Source organism: Populus trichocarpa, chromosome 2 (genome assembly GCF_000002775.5).
Source record: "Populus trichocarpa isolate Nisqually-1 chromosome 2, P.trichocarpa_v4.1, whole genome shotgun sequence".
Lineage (NCBI taxonomy): Eukaryota > Viridiplantae > Streptophyta > Magnoliopsida > Malpighiales > Salicaceae > Populus > Populus trichocarpa.
Window position 1 is genome coordinate 21,234,221 of NC_037286.2, and position 16,629 is coordinate 21,250,849.

The 16,629-nt window shown below is 32.1% G+C and overlaps 1 protein-coding gene across 2 annotated transcripts; it reads right to left on the reverse strand.

The window, feature by feature from the left end:
- Positions 1-6,738: 6,738 nt before the first annotated feature.
- Positions 6,739-13,177, reverse strand: LOC7458285 (uncharacterized). Of its 2 annotated transcripts, none has more exons than XM_002302822.4 (13): positions 12,931-13,177; positions 12,191-12,840; positions 11,868-12,028; positions 11,240-11,300; positions 10,611-10,676; positions 10,256-10,341; positions 9,746-9,809; positions 8,382-8,594; positions 7,917-7,982; positions 7,712-7,791; positions 7,496-7,625; positions 7,226-7,337; positions 6,739-7,076 (listed from the first exon to the last, which is right to left on the reverse strand). In XM_002302822.4, exons 1-11 carry the CDS (start codon positions 13,070-13,072, stop codon positions 7,511-7,513), a joined length of 1,704 nt encoding a protein of 567 aa, XP_002302858.1. In that variant the 5' UTR covers positions 13,073-13,177; the 3' UTR covers positions 6,739-7,076; positions 7,226-7,337; positions 7,496-7,510. The 2 variants fall into 2 exon arrangements, with proteins under 2 accessions (XP_002302858.1, XP_024450151.1); XM_024594383.2 differs by having other exon boundaries at positions 7,503-7,625; positions 12,931-13,176.
- Between the last annotated feature and the right edge of the window lie 3,452 nt (positions 13,178-16,629).

The following is a 16,629-nucleotide window of genomic DNA, read 5'->3' on the forward strand; positions in this document are numbered from 1 at the left end:
ATTTTTAACGCGAAAAAAATACTATTTGTTTTCACGAGGGCGAAGATTGAAATAACGAATGGAAAATGCTTGATAAGAGGACAAGCAACATTCCTACATGAGAGATGCTCGTAGGGGACTTTCTCGAAACAAGAGTAAGTTGTTGCTGCTGGTTTTCTTTGTTTATGTCGTTGCAATTGTCTCTATTAATGGATTTATTTTTATTGTCCAGTGATGCAAAGCGTACTGATTTTATCATTCCGAGAGAAGTCATAGTGAATGAGGTGAACCTCAAAATGGATGCTACCACCCCCCCGACTGCCGCTGCTGCCACGTCATGTGCTACCGATGCTCCACACCCCCACCGTGCCACCAGCCCCCACGCTGCAGACTCCACCTCCAAGCACACCACAAAAAGACCTCACAAGAAAAATCGTAGGCAGGCATCCATCCTTCAATATGTTAACAAATGAACTTTGTAATATTAATTTACTTTATGAATTTTCTATGTATTTATGAATTTGAATTAAAAGACTGTATTTTCAATATTTTATCATTCCTCACTCTTCGCATATATTTTTGTTTGTTTCCTTTAGAATTCCAAAAATACTCATCATGATTATCATAGAATAAACCTCATTAATATATGATCGAAGGATAACCCTATATTTTATTATCATTTGAAAGTTTCCTCTCTTTTAGAAGAATGGTCGGTTTTCTATGTGGTTTTTCATTTTTACTATCAACAATCCTCTATCCGATAAAACATATAATTCTCTCCATAAATTTCTCACTCTCAATTCTGTCGATTACTTTGTTTATTAAAATGAGCACCTGCATTTTTTCTTGTTTCAAACTAGGCACGAATAAAATTACCTAGTACTTTTTAATGAGTAACGACCTCTTATTATAAAATTAGGTAATGTTTTTGGATCATGATTTCACCAAGAATTTAATCAATTAGAATTCCATACAATACGTTCATGAAAGTTAATTTTGATTGATTTTATGTGTATTTATTTCTATTTTTATTTTATTAAATAAAAATTAATTTTAATAAACAAAGTCATTAAACATAATATCTATATCTATATTTATCTTTCAGTTTTTCTAGTTTTGTCTCTAATTATTGTTAATAATTTTTATTTATTGATTGATATAATAGTTCTCAATTTATTTAATTAGATATATACATAAACTTTTTAATTTATATTTAGAATTATTTATGTCAAAAAAACACGTTGCGAAAAACTTATATATTCAATTGTTTTTGTTGAAAAAAAATTATTTGACCTCCAAAAAAAAAAAAAGGATCAAGTAGCTATTTGTTTTCTATTTCATTACAAGTATCATATTTAAACTAATCATTTTATTAATCAAAACTAAATTATGTTTTCAGTAAAAGAATTTAGTTGTATCAACTTTCATGAACGTATTATATGGAATTCTAATTGATTAAATTCTTGGTGAAATCATGATCCAAAAACATTACCTAATTTCAATTGCAAATTTTATAATAAGAGGTCGTTACTCATTAAAAAATACTAGGTAATTTTATTTGTGCCTAGTTTGAAACAAGAAAAAATACAGGTGCTCATTTTAATAAACAAAATGATCGACAAAATTGAGAGTGAGAAATTTATGTTTTATCGGATAGAGGATTGTTGATAGTAAAAATGAAAAACCACAGAAAACCGACCACTCTCCTGAAAGAGAGGAAACTTTCAAATCATGATAAAATATAGGGTTATCCTTCGATCATATATTAATGAGGTTTATTCTATGATGATCATGATGAGTATTTTTGGAATTCTAAAGGAAACTGAAAAAAAAATATGCGAAGAGTGAGCAATGATAAAATATTGAAAATACAGCCTTTTAATTCAAATTCATAGAAAATTCATAAAGTAAATTAATATTACAAAGTTCATTTGTTAACATATTGAAGGATGGATGCCTGCCTACAATTTTTCTTGTGAGGCCTTTTTGTGGTGTGCTTGGAGGTGGAGTCTGCAGCTTGGGGGCTGGTGGCACGGTGGGGGTGTGGAGCATCGGCAGCACATGAGGTGGCAGCCGGGGGGGGTGGCAGCATTCATTTTGAGTTTCACCTCATTCACTCGGACTTCTCTCGGAATGATAAAATCAGTACGCTTTGCACCACTGGACAATAAAAATAAATCCATTAATAGAGACAATTGCAACGACATAAACAAAGAAAACCAGCAGCAACAACTTACTCTTGTTCCGAAAAAGTCCATAATGAGATGCTCGTAGGGCATCTCTCACGTAGGAATGTTGTTTGTCCTCTTATCAAGCATTTTCCATTCGTTATTTCAATCTCCGCCTCGTGAAAACAAATAGTACTTTTTTCGCGTTAAAAATAGCAGAAAAACTACCAGAAGATTCTTCCATTTCAAAGTAACAAAATCTGAATGCAAATAAACTAAAATTTACGCACAACCAGTCCATCAAAGGATATTAATTTACTTTTTTCGTAAATTTACGCACAACCAGTCCATCAAAGGATATTAATTTACTTTTTTCATAAATTTTAGTTTATTTGCATTCAGATTTTGTTACTTTGAAATGGAAGAATCTTCTGGTAGTTTTTCTGCTGTTTTAACGCGAAAAAAAATACTATTTGTTTTCACGAGGCGGAGATTGAGATAACAAATGGAAAATGCTTGATAAGAGGACAAGCAGCATTCCTACGTGAGAGATGCCCTACGGTCATCTCATTGCGGACTTTCTCGGAACAAGAGTAAATTGTTGCTGCTGGTTTTCTTTGTTTATGTCGTTGCAATTGTCTCTATTAATGGATTTATTTTTATTGTCCAGTGGTGCAAAGCGTACTGATTTTATCATTCCGAGAGAAGTCCTAGTGAATGAGGTGAACCTCAAAATGGATGCTGCCACTCCCCCGGCTGCCGCTGCTGCCACCTCATGTGTTGCAGCTGCTCCACACCCCCACCGTGCCACCAGCCCCCAAGCTGCAGACTCCACCTCCAAGCACACCACAAAAAGACCTCACAAGAAAAATCGTAGGCAGGCATCCATCCTTCAATATGTTAACAAATGAACTTTGTAATATTAATTTACTTTATGAATTTTCTATGTATTTATGAATTTGAATTAAAAGACTGTATTTTCAATATTTTATCATTCCTCACTCTTCGCATATATTTTTGTTAGTTTCCTTTAGAATTCCAAAAATAATCATCATGATCATCATAGAATAAACCTCATTAATATATGATCGAAGGATAACCCTATATTTTATCATGATTTGAAAGTTTCCTCTCTTTCAGGAGAGTGGTCGGTTTTCTGTGGTTTTTCATTTTTACTATCAACAATCCTCTATCCGATAAAATATATAATTCTCTCCATAAATTTCTCTCACTCTCAAATTTGCCGATCACTTTGTTTATTAAAATGAGCACCTGCATTTTTTCTTGTTTCAAACTAGGCACGAATAAAATTACCTAGTACTTTTTAATGAGTAACGACCTCTTTGAAATTAGGTAATGTTTTTGGATCATGATTTCACCAAGAATTTAATCAATTAGAATTCCATACAATACGTTCATGAAAGTTAGTTTTGATGATACAACTAAATTCTTTTACTGAAAATATAATTTAGTTTTGATTAATAAAATGATTAGTTTAGATATGATACTTGTAATGAAATAGAAAACAAATAGCTACTTGATCCTCTTTTTTTGGAGGTCAAATAATTTTTTTTCAACAAGACATCAGGGCAGTGACAGCCATGCCGACAGTGAAAAAGATCGGTAGCGCAGATTTGTGCAAGCTGCAGGCCCGTCGGGGAAGATCGGCAGCGCAAATTGTTTAACGAACATGGGTTGGACGCTAGGCTGTCCAGGCCAGGCAGGAAAATTCGTCAAGGGAATGTGCTGACGAAATAAGAATAGATATAGATTAAAATATTTAATTTTACAACATTAGATATTTACCGGTGTTTATTGAATTTATTAATTAAAATTATTTATTTATTCATTCAAATAATAATAGAAATAAATAAACATATGAAATTGATTGAATAAAACAAAAGAAAAGAATATATTATGTAAGATTGCACATATTAAAAATAATATTTAAAAATACATATTTTTTATTTTTAAAAATAAAATTCATCTATATAAAACGTAGAAGAAAAACCTAATGATGAATAAGAATAATATCTTTGAAAATTTAATACAAGTAAAATGATTTAAAAAAAAAACTCTTAAGAAAAAAAGCTAAATAAGGGAGATAAAAAATCATATAGGAAGGATATTAATTGAAACATAAAGTAAAAAAAATATTTTTTTGAAAAACACAACATTAAAAAAGTATCAATTGAAATAAAAACCAAATTTAAAATAAGAAAAAAAGGGTGCTTGTTAGGTATCACAAGCGCAATTAAAAAAATAAGAAAAACAAATTACTTGGGTTATAAGCTTGACCGGGTTTAATAAGTTGATTCTATTTTAATTTGATAATAAACAAATAGGCAACAATAGTAGATAAATAAAATTACACACATACACATAAAAAAGATCACGATAACTTAGAAAAAAACCATGAAATTACAAAATTAGATAAAAAAATAAAAAAAATAACAGTCTAAGTCAACCCGAGTTGGATATAGCCTAAGTAATAAGAGACAAGCTAACTAGGGTTAACCCTCAAAACTTGTGGCCCAAATCATAAAATCAAAATAACCTAATAGAAAAGAAATTGAAGAAAGCCACAAAGCCAATCTTCAAAAAAAGAAAAAAAAAATAATAATGTCGAACGATGAAATCATAAAAGAAAATGAGTAAAAAAAGAATGTTAACTCGCACGAATTTTTCAAACTCATTACCCGATTTATTAGACCGGAAGCACCATAAATGTAAATACCATAAAATCTAATCGTCATCAAATCAAACGTTGAAGAATGAAACCTAGAAAAAATAAATCTAAGTACACAAAAGAATCTAAAACAAAAAATTATAATTAAAAAAATGAAAATGAAAATCAAAATAAATAAATAAATAAATTAGAAGGCAATCAAATTTTTTGATTGGAGGGTTAAATTGAAAAGAAAATGAACTCTAACAAAAAAAAATCAAAAGAACAAGGACCAATTTAAAAAAAAAATAATACACTATATACTTTGATTGAAGAGAGAAATTGAAAACTAATAAACTTTAACAAAAGAGTAAAGGAAAAAAAAACTACAAATTAAAATAATAAAGACCAAATTGAAAAAATAATATATGATAAATTGTAATTGAAGGACTAAATAAAAAACAAACCAAACTTTTATAAAGGGGCCAACAAAAATCAAAAGAATAAGAACTGAAATTCAAATATCAAAATAAAAAGAGAATTGAGATATACTTTTAGGGGAGGAGAGAGATAAGAAGAAAAAAATGAAACAACCATCGACAAAAAACCGCCCAGACTACACCATCATACGCCATACCAGGAGAAAAAGAACAGGATGACACTTCCAACAACACGACAAAAAGATAGGCACGAACACCAGGAAGCGCCGCATGCACTGCCCACGTGCTAGCGCGTGTAAAGCACATGCCAATAACTTTTTGAATTTAAAAATTGATTATTCAACACAAGAAAAACAAAAACATCATTTTTGAATATGAAATAACAAAAACAAGACTCAATGAGTGAAAAGACAAAAATACCTCTGCACTTATGCTTTTTTTTTTCTTTCTTGATTCCAGGGTAAAGACATCTTTTTACCATGTTTAACAAAACAAAGACACCCCTCAGTCAACAACTTAAAACTTTTTTGACTTCATAGATATTTTAATCATTTCAGAGTTACATGCAAAAAAGCCGAATTACCCCCTACCCCAAGGCATATATTTCTTTTAGAAGGGTAAACAAATAAATTCACTATAGCAATATATTTTTTTTTGTCTAGGTATGCAGTGATTCTAGGTATACAGTGATTTCACCACGGCTCTTAAGAGTTTTGGTAATACTTTTTTCTTTTTTAGATTTATTTCCTTTGGATGATGAATAATTTTATCTAAACAATGTTGAATTCTTCAGATTTTAATATCAATAACAAGAAATATGAGATTGGTTTATGGAGGAAGATATTGCTACTTGAAAATAAAGAAAGTTTAGGTTTAATGAAAACCAGAGAGGACAAAGCTCTATTAGCAATATCTTATTGAACGCAATTAGTAGCTCAACAGACAAAGAATTTTGCTTTTGGTTAGAACTTAGAAGTAGTCGAGGGCAAACATGATTAGCTACTACTAGCTATGATGTCAAAGACATGGGTACGTGGACTTTGGATCTCCTGGAGCCCACGCCAGGTGTATCAACTTAAAAGTCAGAGATCCTAGCCCTATAAAATCTCATGTTATGGTGACTAATGAAGTAATTCAAGCAAAATATAAACCATGCAATGCGATCCTCGAAAGTGCCAGTTAAAATATTCAAGAACAAGGACTTTTCAATGATGCTCAAGATTAAGCTATGTTTAACTAGTGAACTTGGTATCATGCTCAAGACAAATAATGCGGAGCTATTTTTTTTAGCCTTTTATTATTAAAGGAATGAAATGAGTAGTCCTAGTCATGTTATATACAAGGCTAAAGCTGATAAATTGTCCACTGAAGGAGAATCTTGCAGTATTAAACTATTTTCTTTGAATCTGTAGTCAATTTTAACACATCTGTACACTGGAGAAAAGTAAAAAAGGTGTTAAAGACTGGCAAGTGACAACATGCAGGATCGTGAAAGAGTGTTGAAGAAATCTTTAAAGGGCTTGTATGAGCCGAATATAATGCAATTATACAATATAACCAGCTTTTTTGGATGATATCTCTTGCATATACTAATTTTGCATTAATGTGCAAAGAAATCCTTAAAAGATCAAACCTTTAATAGGGGTTAAACAATCAAGGCTTTCGACCCTTGCATGCACATTTGCAATTATAAGCCATCGGGTTCAAAAAATAACTTAATCTATGAGTGAAAATCAAAGGGAAACTCAACCTCAAAGGATGCCTTTGCCAAAAGAACCCTGCAAGGTTAACCACGTGATATATCTGTTCATGCAAAGAATTCTGCAATGACAAACACATACATTATTTGTTTATGCTATGATGCAAATGAGGGTTTTTACAAATTTCTTTCTTGGGAGTCTAGAAGCTGAGGTAAGAATCAAGATATATAAACAATAAACACAAACAAAATCATATATTGTTTTACTCACATTTGAACTTGAGATGGCTTTGTGAGTGGATGTCAACCACCTTGGTATTGTAATCAAGGTAACAGCCTCTAGCAAACTCATATTCACAGAAATTGTTGCAAACAAGGATCTCCTGTGCAACAAAAAATCAAAATCAGTCATTTGGTTCAAGGTCCCATACAGTATTGAAACTGTGCCAATCCCCTTGAGCAGTCAGGTTTTTGAAAATCTGTTGTTGCACAAAATTAGAGCAAACATAGGAGAAATGCTGATTTAATAGACAACACATACTCTTGACCTTTTTGGTTATTTGTAGCCCACTTGTAACATCAAATGACGATAACTACGACCACGTATAATTCGCTGCCACAGAAATTGGAGCAGGTTCTGTAAACTCATTTTCATCCGTTCCTGGACAAGCCTGTGAGCCAACATCAACATATGCGAATGCACAGCATTTTCATGCTCATTTTGGGTAATAGGATACAAAAGGAGAAGATCTCTTACCATCTCACAAGACATCTCTGAATACCTATAGATATGGGGCGAATGAATGATGGATCGCGTTGAGCATAGAGCAAACCAACCTAGAAATTATGTTAAGTGAGCTTATCTAAGAACATTAGTCCAGTATGAGGACTGAAATTGAACTGAAGGTTAACCAAATCCATGGATGCATAATAGCAAGACGTGCAAAAAAAGAAAATAATACCTCTAATAAAGCAACAGTGCATGGATCATCAAATATCTCAAAGCTACAATCACCTAGGTAATTTACCTACACCAAGAGAGAGAAATTAAAAATTAAACAAAAGAATAACAGCCTCAGAGAACAATAATAGCCGGGTCAACAGCTTATAAATACAAAACCATCTTCAAATATAAGCTGAGCATGCTTGTTACATTTAACAGTCATTTTGAGTAATTAACACCTATTAACAAATATTATGGATGTCCAGTCCAGGAACAGCATTAAACATTTTAACAAACTTCTAGCAGGTATATTATACTAATATATTGTTTAAACCACCCCGACATGGAGGAAATTTGAGCATCATAAAACTGTTAAAAAATACTAAATCCCATACAAATAAAAAAGGTGTTCTAAAATTATACACAACAGTAAAAAAACACAACACTATTTAAGTATAAAATGAAAAAAAAGGAAACATGTTACCCCAAATTCAGTATTTATTAGAGATTGAACAAAATCCAGCAGCTGAAGCTTTGCCCACTGCTGACATTGAGTAGGGTCGTCCAGTTTTGAAGGATGCTTCCAAGGAGAACCAAAACGTAATCTATCTTTTGGAATTTTTCCACTTTTTGCATCATTGGCAAACTTTTGCAGGAATTCCAGTGCTTTATCCATGGCAGGATTCACCACAGTAACCTAAAATAAAGTGACATAAGAGATGATGAGGCAGAGCATGGCACAAAATAAAAGTAATTGATATTACTTGTGGATAAAAAAACATGGCTTAACCCTATATTTGCTCATGCATTTGTTTTCAGCCGTCAATTTTGCCCGTGTTTCTGATTCAGTCAATCTAACCTTGAGTTATCAAATTTGAGTCAATTAAGGCCAATTACTAAAGCCCGTATAAATCATATATTAGTTTTGAGTGACATGGCTTTATGTGGGTCCAGTAATTAGAGACAAAGTTTGCATTGAGTTCCACTCGTGCCCCATGTGCAAAGAGTAATGGGAAAAAATCAGAACATTTGATCTTTTCGTTTTCTCTTCTTCTTTTTTTAAAAAAAGAGACTATCTTGGAACATTTTATCTTTCTATTGATTCAAAGCAAACTTTCTCGTAATGGAAGAAATAGCTTGTGGACTGGTGCTTAAGCCACCTGACTGCAGTTGAATAATTCTAGGGGAAAAAAAGAAGATCTAAATCAAAGCCTCAGCAAGCTATATAAAGAGAGTGCTTTTTTATTCAAAAACAGAGTCCTGAGAGCAAGATTCATATTGACTCTTTTTCTTGGTAGCATTCTGTAAAGTTAGCTTTGCTTTTATCTCCTTATGCTTTACTTTTTGACTAACATAATTGAAAAACCACAAAAGGATGCATCTCATAAATATTTTATTCATTTTCAAACGGTTACCACGACCAAAATGAAATACTGATTACTATCAGTAGAGAAGTCAACCAAGATAGCACAACTTAAGTTCAGCCACCACTAAACCATTTACATTTATTATCAATATTATGCAGCAACCAGATTACTTCAAGAAAGAAAATCCGGTAAAGGTCATGTAAACAGGGGGTTAAAGGTTAGCCATGTTAAATAATAACTAGCTCATAGTCCTTGATAGGATTAACCAAAATGTCAAAAAGAGAAAAGTAGAACATAGGGGTACAGGAGAAAAACAGTCCAGCATTCAGAAATTTCAATGAAGAAATTCAGGCAAAGGTCATGAATATGCAAGCTAGGCTCATAGATTAGGCATGTCAACTAATTATTAGCTTCCTTTACTAACCATGGTAACAGGAGAAAATGAGATGAGCACTTGCTCAGATGTCACTATGAATCTTACCTGCAAATATGCTAAATATGCGTCTACAATATCCTCAAATGTGCTAGCCTTGTCTTCAAGGACCCTGCAGTTAACAATGCAGAAGGAAAATAACACGTGCAGCATCATATTTATAAAAAATATAGGATTCCATCCAATCAATGACACTTTCATTTCACCAATTTCATAGCTGGCATTAACACTATGCATGTTTACATTACATCCAGTGAATGTAAGGGTGAGAATCTTGCACAATGTAATTATGTACTTTGGAAAACAAAGGTAAAATAACTAAAGACATAGTAAGTAAATTTGATGAAACAAACACATGTATATGTATTTGTGCATGCATGTCTGCAGACCTGCACTTGTATAAAAGAGAATAATAAATGTTTTTTAGTCCATTACAATACCATCATTCGATAAGGTACAAAAAACAAAAACTCACCATTTATATAGTGGAAAGGAAATAAGTTTCTATAAATGGTTGATGCTTCAACCACTATATATAGAGAGAGAAAAAATTCTTACTTCTGATAATAGCTACTTTGTTTGAGAGCATAAAGCTCAAACAGATGTCGAGGGTTTGGACCAAGCACCTCAATAATCACCGTCCACTACAATTCAAAAAAAAAGATAATGTTAATTCCCATAAAAATGCAAGGAATCTGAGATAAAGCAACCAGGCATGATTCGTCCAACACTATTGAGAAGTAAATTTCAAAAACAATGGAACTTATGACTTTCTTTTCATTTTTAATATAACTAGGGCAAAGCAGTACTTGCAGTAATTTCTTTTCTTATTCCAAGTCTTAAAGGGCATTTCATTACTCTTTTAGTTTTTAAAATATTCTGTCAGGGAAATGAAAATAACAAAATTTCTCACTTCTGACTGACTGAAGTAATCATTAACCATATGCATTTTAGCTTCTTGTGGAGCCCATCCAAAGTTCTGCAAACAAAGAATATTGAATGAGTGACATACACCACAATTATCAATCAACAGATGTTTTCTGCTTTCACAAGTACAGATTTTCTTCAATGGAAAGATTCTATCAAGTGAAACAGAAATGTATTTTTTAACAATAATACATTAAAGCCACATGATTGGAACAGAGACCCAGCTAGAAGGACCCTAGCAGTCACAATAGCATGTTTGTGAGCATCTCTATGAGTTATTGCAGTACTTAAATTTATGTGTGCAAGATTTAGGTAGCATTAATTAAAATATCTTAGGCAGCAGACTTGCAATTTGGCTCTCAAAGGCTGAAATTACAAAGCAAGAAACAGTCTGGGAAAGAAATATCTTAGATAACAAATATTGATTTATCAAAGTCCTCTATCCCAAAGGAATGGACCTGTGAGTATTCTCCACTGTTTCAACATAGCAGTAAGCAACGACTACATCTTGTCAAAGAAATCAAAGAAAATAACATGCAGACAAGAAGGCACACCCCACCCATGCACATGCAGCAGCACCTGTAATAGTGGCAGTAGAAGTTTAAGTTTGAATACCTCACGGGAAATGAATATATCTGGAAATCCAAAATCCCAGTAGGCCTGGTATGAGTAGTAGCTGTGACAACAGTGTTTATTAGAATCCAAAAGCAGTGGAGTGGGAAAAACCTTGCAAAGATGTAACACTAAGTGAAAGGTTAAAAACTTCCAGAAAGATAAAATGTAGGAAATAGGTAATTTGCATCACTACGTTCTAGCAGAGTTTTCATCTACTAATTATGAGGCAATTTTGATGTTCTTATTTCACAAGGCTGTTGCCAACCTTCTGAACTCCCAGCAATAATATACCATTCCAAAATCTAACCCGACATGTTTACTCTAATAAAGGAGTTGTTTTTGTATTCAATGAAGGAAGGAGCTTCATGGAATCACCCCGTTTAACTTGAATAGAGTGAGTTCATAAATGAACAGGGTGTATAATGAACAATACTATTACCCACAATCTTTCCAAAGGGAAGCATGGGGTTGTGCTCACGCCCCTTGTTTGATAAGTGTGTATTTTCAATTGCTTCAAGATTAAACTCAGAAAAAACCATACACTACCAATCAGGAAATAGCATGATTTAACTAGTATGGTGCAAAGTACAAGCAAACAAAAGGATTAGATGATGAGGAATGGACTAACCTATCAGATGTCGCAAGCATAATGGGCAGGCATCTCTCATTTGCACCCAATGCAACAATTCTCCATATCAGACTGTCATGATACATTGGTCCAGAAACCATTGAATCATCCACTAAAATAGCCTTTTTGAGAACTTCAATATTGTTTATAACCAGCTTCGGCTGCTCAATTTGCAAATCACAAAACAATAAAAGAGCTTCATTCAACCATATAACCACCAAACAGACAAAGCATTTGTTAAATTGAATCATGCAAATACTTGTAATGATACACAAGAGTTAACAAAAGTAAAAACAGCAATGCCAACTCTTCTCAATAATGACCTGAAAGTAATCAATCTCAGCAGCTTTTGATAGCAACTCGAGCAGCAAACAAGGCCAATCAGTACAAGAATTGGCCAACGACCTCGAAAACCCACCAGTCCTGTTCAAATGAGCAATGGCACTGGCTCTCCACCCTTGCTGCATTGTAATAACCTCCTTAGCCAACCTCAAAGCCACAAACGCCTCTCTAAAATACGAAGCCTCCTCCACAGACAAGCTCTTCCCTTTCTCTTCCAACCCAAGAATCTCGTCAATCTCTTTGGCATTTGATCGAGCAGATAGCGCAAAAACTGCCCGGTCCCAAAGAACCGAACTTGAAACCTTAGAAATAGCATTTCTCGATTTCAAAGCAATATTGGAATTGTTTTGGAGTAGTATACGACGAAGGACAGTGTCAAGGCGATGCCATTTGTTGAGAGTAGAGAATATTTGGCTGGAAGTAATGGCTCCGAGTTGGATTCCCTTCTGGGTCATCGATTCAAGGCAAGTTTCGAGCTGGGTTTTGCAATTGGAGAGTGTTGGTGGATCACAACTAGACCAAGAAGCCCAAGGGTAGGAGTTGTTATGCTGAGGGTGATGGTCTTTGATTGACTGCGCAAAGTCTACATAGCCAGTTATGTGAGGGCCTTTGTTCCAATCTTTAAGGAGACCTGCAAAAAAAAAAGCAGAAAATCAAGTTAGAGCTTGCTTGATCTCTCTTTCGCTTTTTCAAGTTTCTGGGAAGAAAAGATGATACATACGTTCGAGGAAGAGGGTGGTTTTGCCGACGCCACGGGGGCCGTGGAGAATGAGAGGCTGAGGGACGCGGTGGTGCTGGGCGTGGTTGTTTAAGATTGTTTCGAGTAATGGTCTTGGTATTATCTTCCATGATTTGTTCACCATTTTGTTTCTCCTTCGTCTTGTCTTCTGCTGCCGCCGGGAGGGTTTTAGCGGACTGAGAAAGATGTGAGTTCCACTTCCGGTGAGTTAGTTAAGTTGGGGGTTTTATTTAACACGACGTTTGTTTGGTATAGCAGAATTTGGGCCCAGGAGAAGGATGGCCTAGCCCGATACTATATGCATCAATGGATTTCTTCTCTCTTTTTAAATTTTTTTTTTATATAAATTATTTCTTTCTTTTTAGAGATGGGAAAGTGTTTAATTTTTTTATCCTTGACCTTAATTACTCTTACCAAGTTTATCAATTTTGTTATAATGGATGAAATTCATCGGTATTAAGTTATTAACTTCTATGTTGTTTTAGGATATATTTTAATTATAATGTGATTACATATCTCTATTAATATTTTATTATTATTATTATTATTATTATTGATAGCATTACATTTGATTATATATTAATAAGAGAAATTATCACATGAAATAGGCAGGGTAACTAGTACTAGATTAAATTGTATTTATTAGGTCAATTCAATTCAACCTTTTTTTTATTAAAATGGTAGCATTTTTTTTTACAAGATATTAATCTCATCTCATTTATATCAAGGTTGGGTGGAATAACCGGTCACTAATAATTCAATTAGATAAAACATTTAATAAGGTTTATATCTTATTTGATTTAATTAAAAACCTAATCTAAAGCAGGTTGTGAGCCTTGAATTTTTCATATCAACTTATCAAAACTAAATCAAGATTAATAACTATGACTTCTAGAATTCTTAAAAGAAATATAGCCCTAAAAAATAATGTTTTTTATTAAATTATATTGCTAAGCAAACAAGGATGAATAAAGATTATCTTATAGTAATTTTATTAACAATAACAAAGAAACTAAATAAAAAATGGCAAATTATTGTAGCTTCTCTCTTCTTCATCTCCTCACAAGTAATTAGTTATAAGTACAATACTATGTGCAAATTTTTTTTGGTTCCTCAAATTTAATTATTTTTGTTTTTGGTAATCTAGATTTTTTTAAAATTTGTTTCTTAAAAGTTCCTTTGTTTTTTCCGAAGATTTTCTCATTCTATTTGGATTATCTTTTATCAATTCCCTGAATGTTTTAGATTGTTCTGGTATTGAATGACATGTTAATTTAATATGGTAAAATATTAAATTATTATAAGAAGTGAAATTGAAAAACAAAGACCAAAATTGATATTTGTCAAAAAAATATAGCCCTTTTCCATGTTTACTATTACAAGGAGCGTAGATCTACAATTTATCCCCTCAATTTTATTTTATCTTAAAGTTTGGTCTTCTTTAGTTTTGAAATGTTTATTTAGGTCCCAAAGTTCATTTATTTTATGTTTTAGTTTCTAAAATTTAGAGGAGGTGAGAGAAAGTCATCGAAGATTTTTAAAGAGAGAGAAAGCTTTTGGGTGACTGAATTTTAGTAACCAATGACTTTGATGTTGGTATATATAGATTCAATTTTTAGAGTGGAACTTAATGGATGTTATTTTTGTTTTAATGACAGTGAAAATGGTAGATCAGAACTCGAGGTGTTTCTTCTATTTGATTTGATTCTGCATTCTTAGGGCAAATAAGATGTGTTCTGTTGTTAGAAATGAGATTATGAAGGTTCATGAGATATATGTTTTTTCATGTTTTTGGTGAAAATGGTTAAAATCTAGGTTTCTAAATTCAAAAACTTTGGACTCTAATTTTTTTAATCACCAGAGCCATTCGGTGACTAGCTCTAGTGATTGGAAAAGAAAGGTGATGCACGATGTGTTATCTACTTAAATGAGCAAGACATCATTCACCAAATTTATAAAGAAACAAAAAATAAAAGACAATCGGAGCTAATAATGTGTTATCCACCTCTTGAAAAAAAACCTAGGAGAGTGGGCCTGAGTTTCCATACCAGGATTTCATATAGGGTCAGGTGCTCATATCTAGCCCATACATGTCTGATCCTTTTTTTTTGCCCTCATTCTTTTCCTATTTTCATATTTTTTAATTAAAATATTTTTAATTAACATTATTTAAATGGTTTTTAAATAATTATCTAATTACTCCATTAATATTAGCATCTTCCATGGTAATATTAGCAATTGCTTTCTGAATAGATATATATGAACTTTATATGCATAATTTTTTAAATATGTATGAAATATCTATTTTTTAATTTTTTGTTGTAAATTTGTTATATAATCTTTTTTCAATATTAGTTTTGTTATATCTTTTAAATACATCCGAGTCAAAATTATAAATTTATTATTTCTTTATTAAAACTTGTTTTTTAAATTATGATAAGTTTTTGTTTGAAAAACATTCTGATATGAAAACAATTTGGTTAAAAAGAACACATTAATAAGGGAAACAAGTTTTGAGTAAGGAGATACCTTTTGCAAACTTAATTTGAATTCTTATAATTTTTTATATTGATTTTAATAGTTTACAATTTCTATACAATAAACAACGTAGCTAAAAAATATATTTTTTTTCAAGGAAAAATATATTAGTAAAAAAAAAGATAATTTATACTAACAATTATATTTTTAAAAAAAATTAAATACATTTGTGAAGAAAATTTTATCACCATATAAAGATTTGATGAGCACCTCGCGTCATCAGATCAAATATTATCATATGCATTTATCTTTCAACTTTTAATTTTAGTTTTTAGTTAGTCTTAACAACTCTTTTTACAATTTATTAATTCATTGTATTTTGTTAAATTCACTTATCAAATTTTTCAATTTTTATTATTTTTCTCGTGATGCAAGAAAATTTATTCATAATATCAACATAATCTTTTTTTACGTTAAAAAATAACTTAATATATCACTGGTATTATAGCATGGATAATTGGCTAGCATAGAACTGTAAGCAACAAAGAGGGAAAAAGCTATATTCCCTTTAGTAAGGACATAATCTTGGGTATTTTTGCTTATAAACATGTAGAAAAAGGTTTTGATAAATTAACATTGTTTGGTATATGTTGCCGTTGAAAATAACAACTTTGTAAGATGTCAAGGTTAGGAATATCGACTTGTAAAGAGATTGTTAAAATAGGTTGGCACAAATTTCAAGAAAGAGAAAGGAGAGAAAAAAAAAGACCTCGAAGGCGCAGTAAAGCTCTGATTATGACACCACCAACACCATTAAAAAAGATGTTGATAAAACGAATCCAAAGACATCAAAGAAGGCTACTAACAGTGACCGAAGTAAGCCACACTCTCCACCTAAAAAAAAAATTGTCTGCCCTGTATGGCTCACTAAGGTAACAAAAGGGAACCTTCTTATCTTTTCCTTTACAAGTACATCATGTTCTTCAACATCTTCCAATCATAGTTATTCAAAAATACACGATAACTAACCACCAGGAATTATTGAACTTTGATACATGTCATCTATGACCTCCAACCAAAATCGTCAAGAATTATTAGGCTCTAATACCAATTAACGTGGACGGAAGCTAAGGATAACAACGTTTGTTACAAGTCAAACTCCTTAAAGACTAAGAATATCATAATTATAAGGAGACATTTAAA

Coding starts and splice junctions, on each gene's coding strand:
- LOC7458285 (XM_002302822.4), bottom strand. CDS start 13,072: ATGGTGAACAAATCATGGAAGATAATACCAAGACCATTACTCGAAACA. Junction 11,301..11,867: donor ATGCTTGCGACATCTGATAG/GTTAGTCCATTC, acceptor CTGTTGTCACAG/CTACTACTCATACCAGGCCT. Junction 7,983..8,381: donor TAATAAATACTGAATTTGGG/GTAACATGTTTC, acceptor CTCTTGGTGTAG/GTAAATTACCTAGGTGATTG.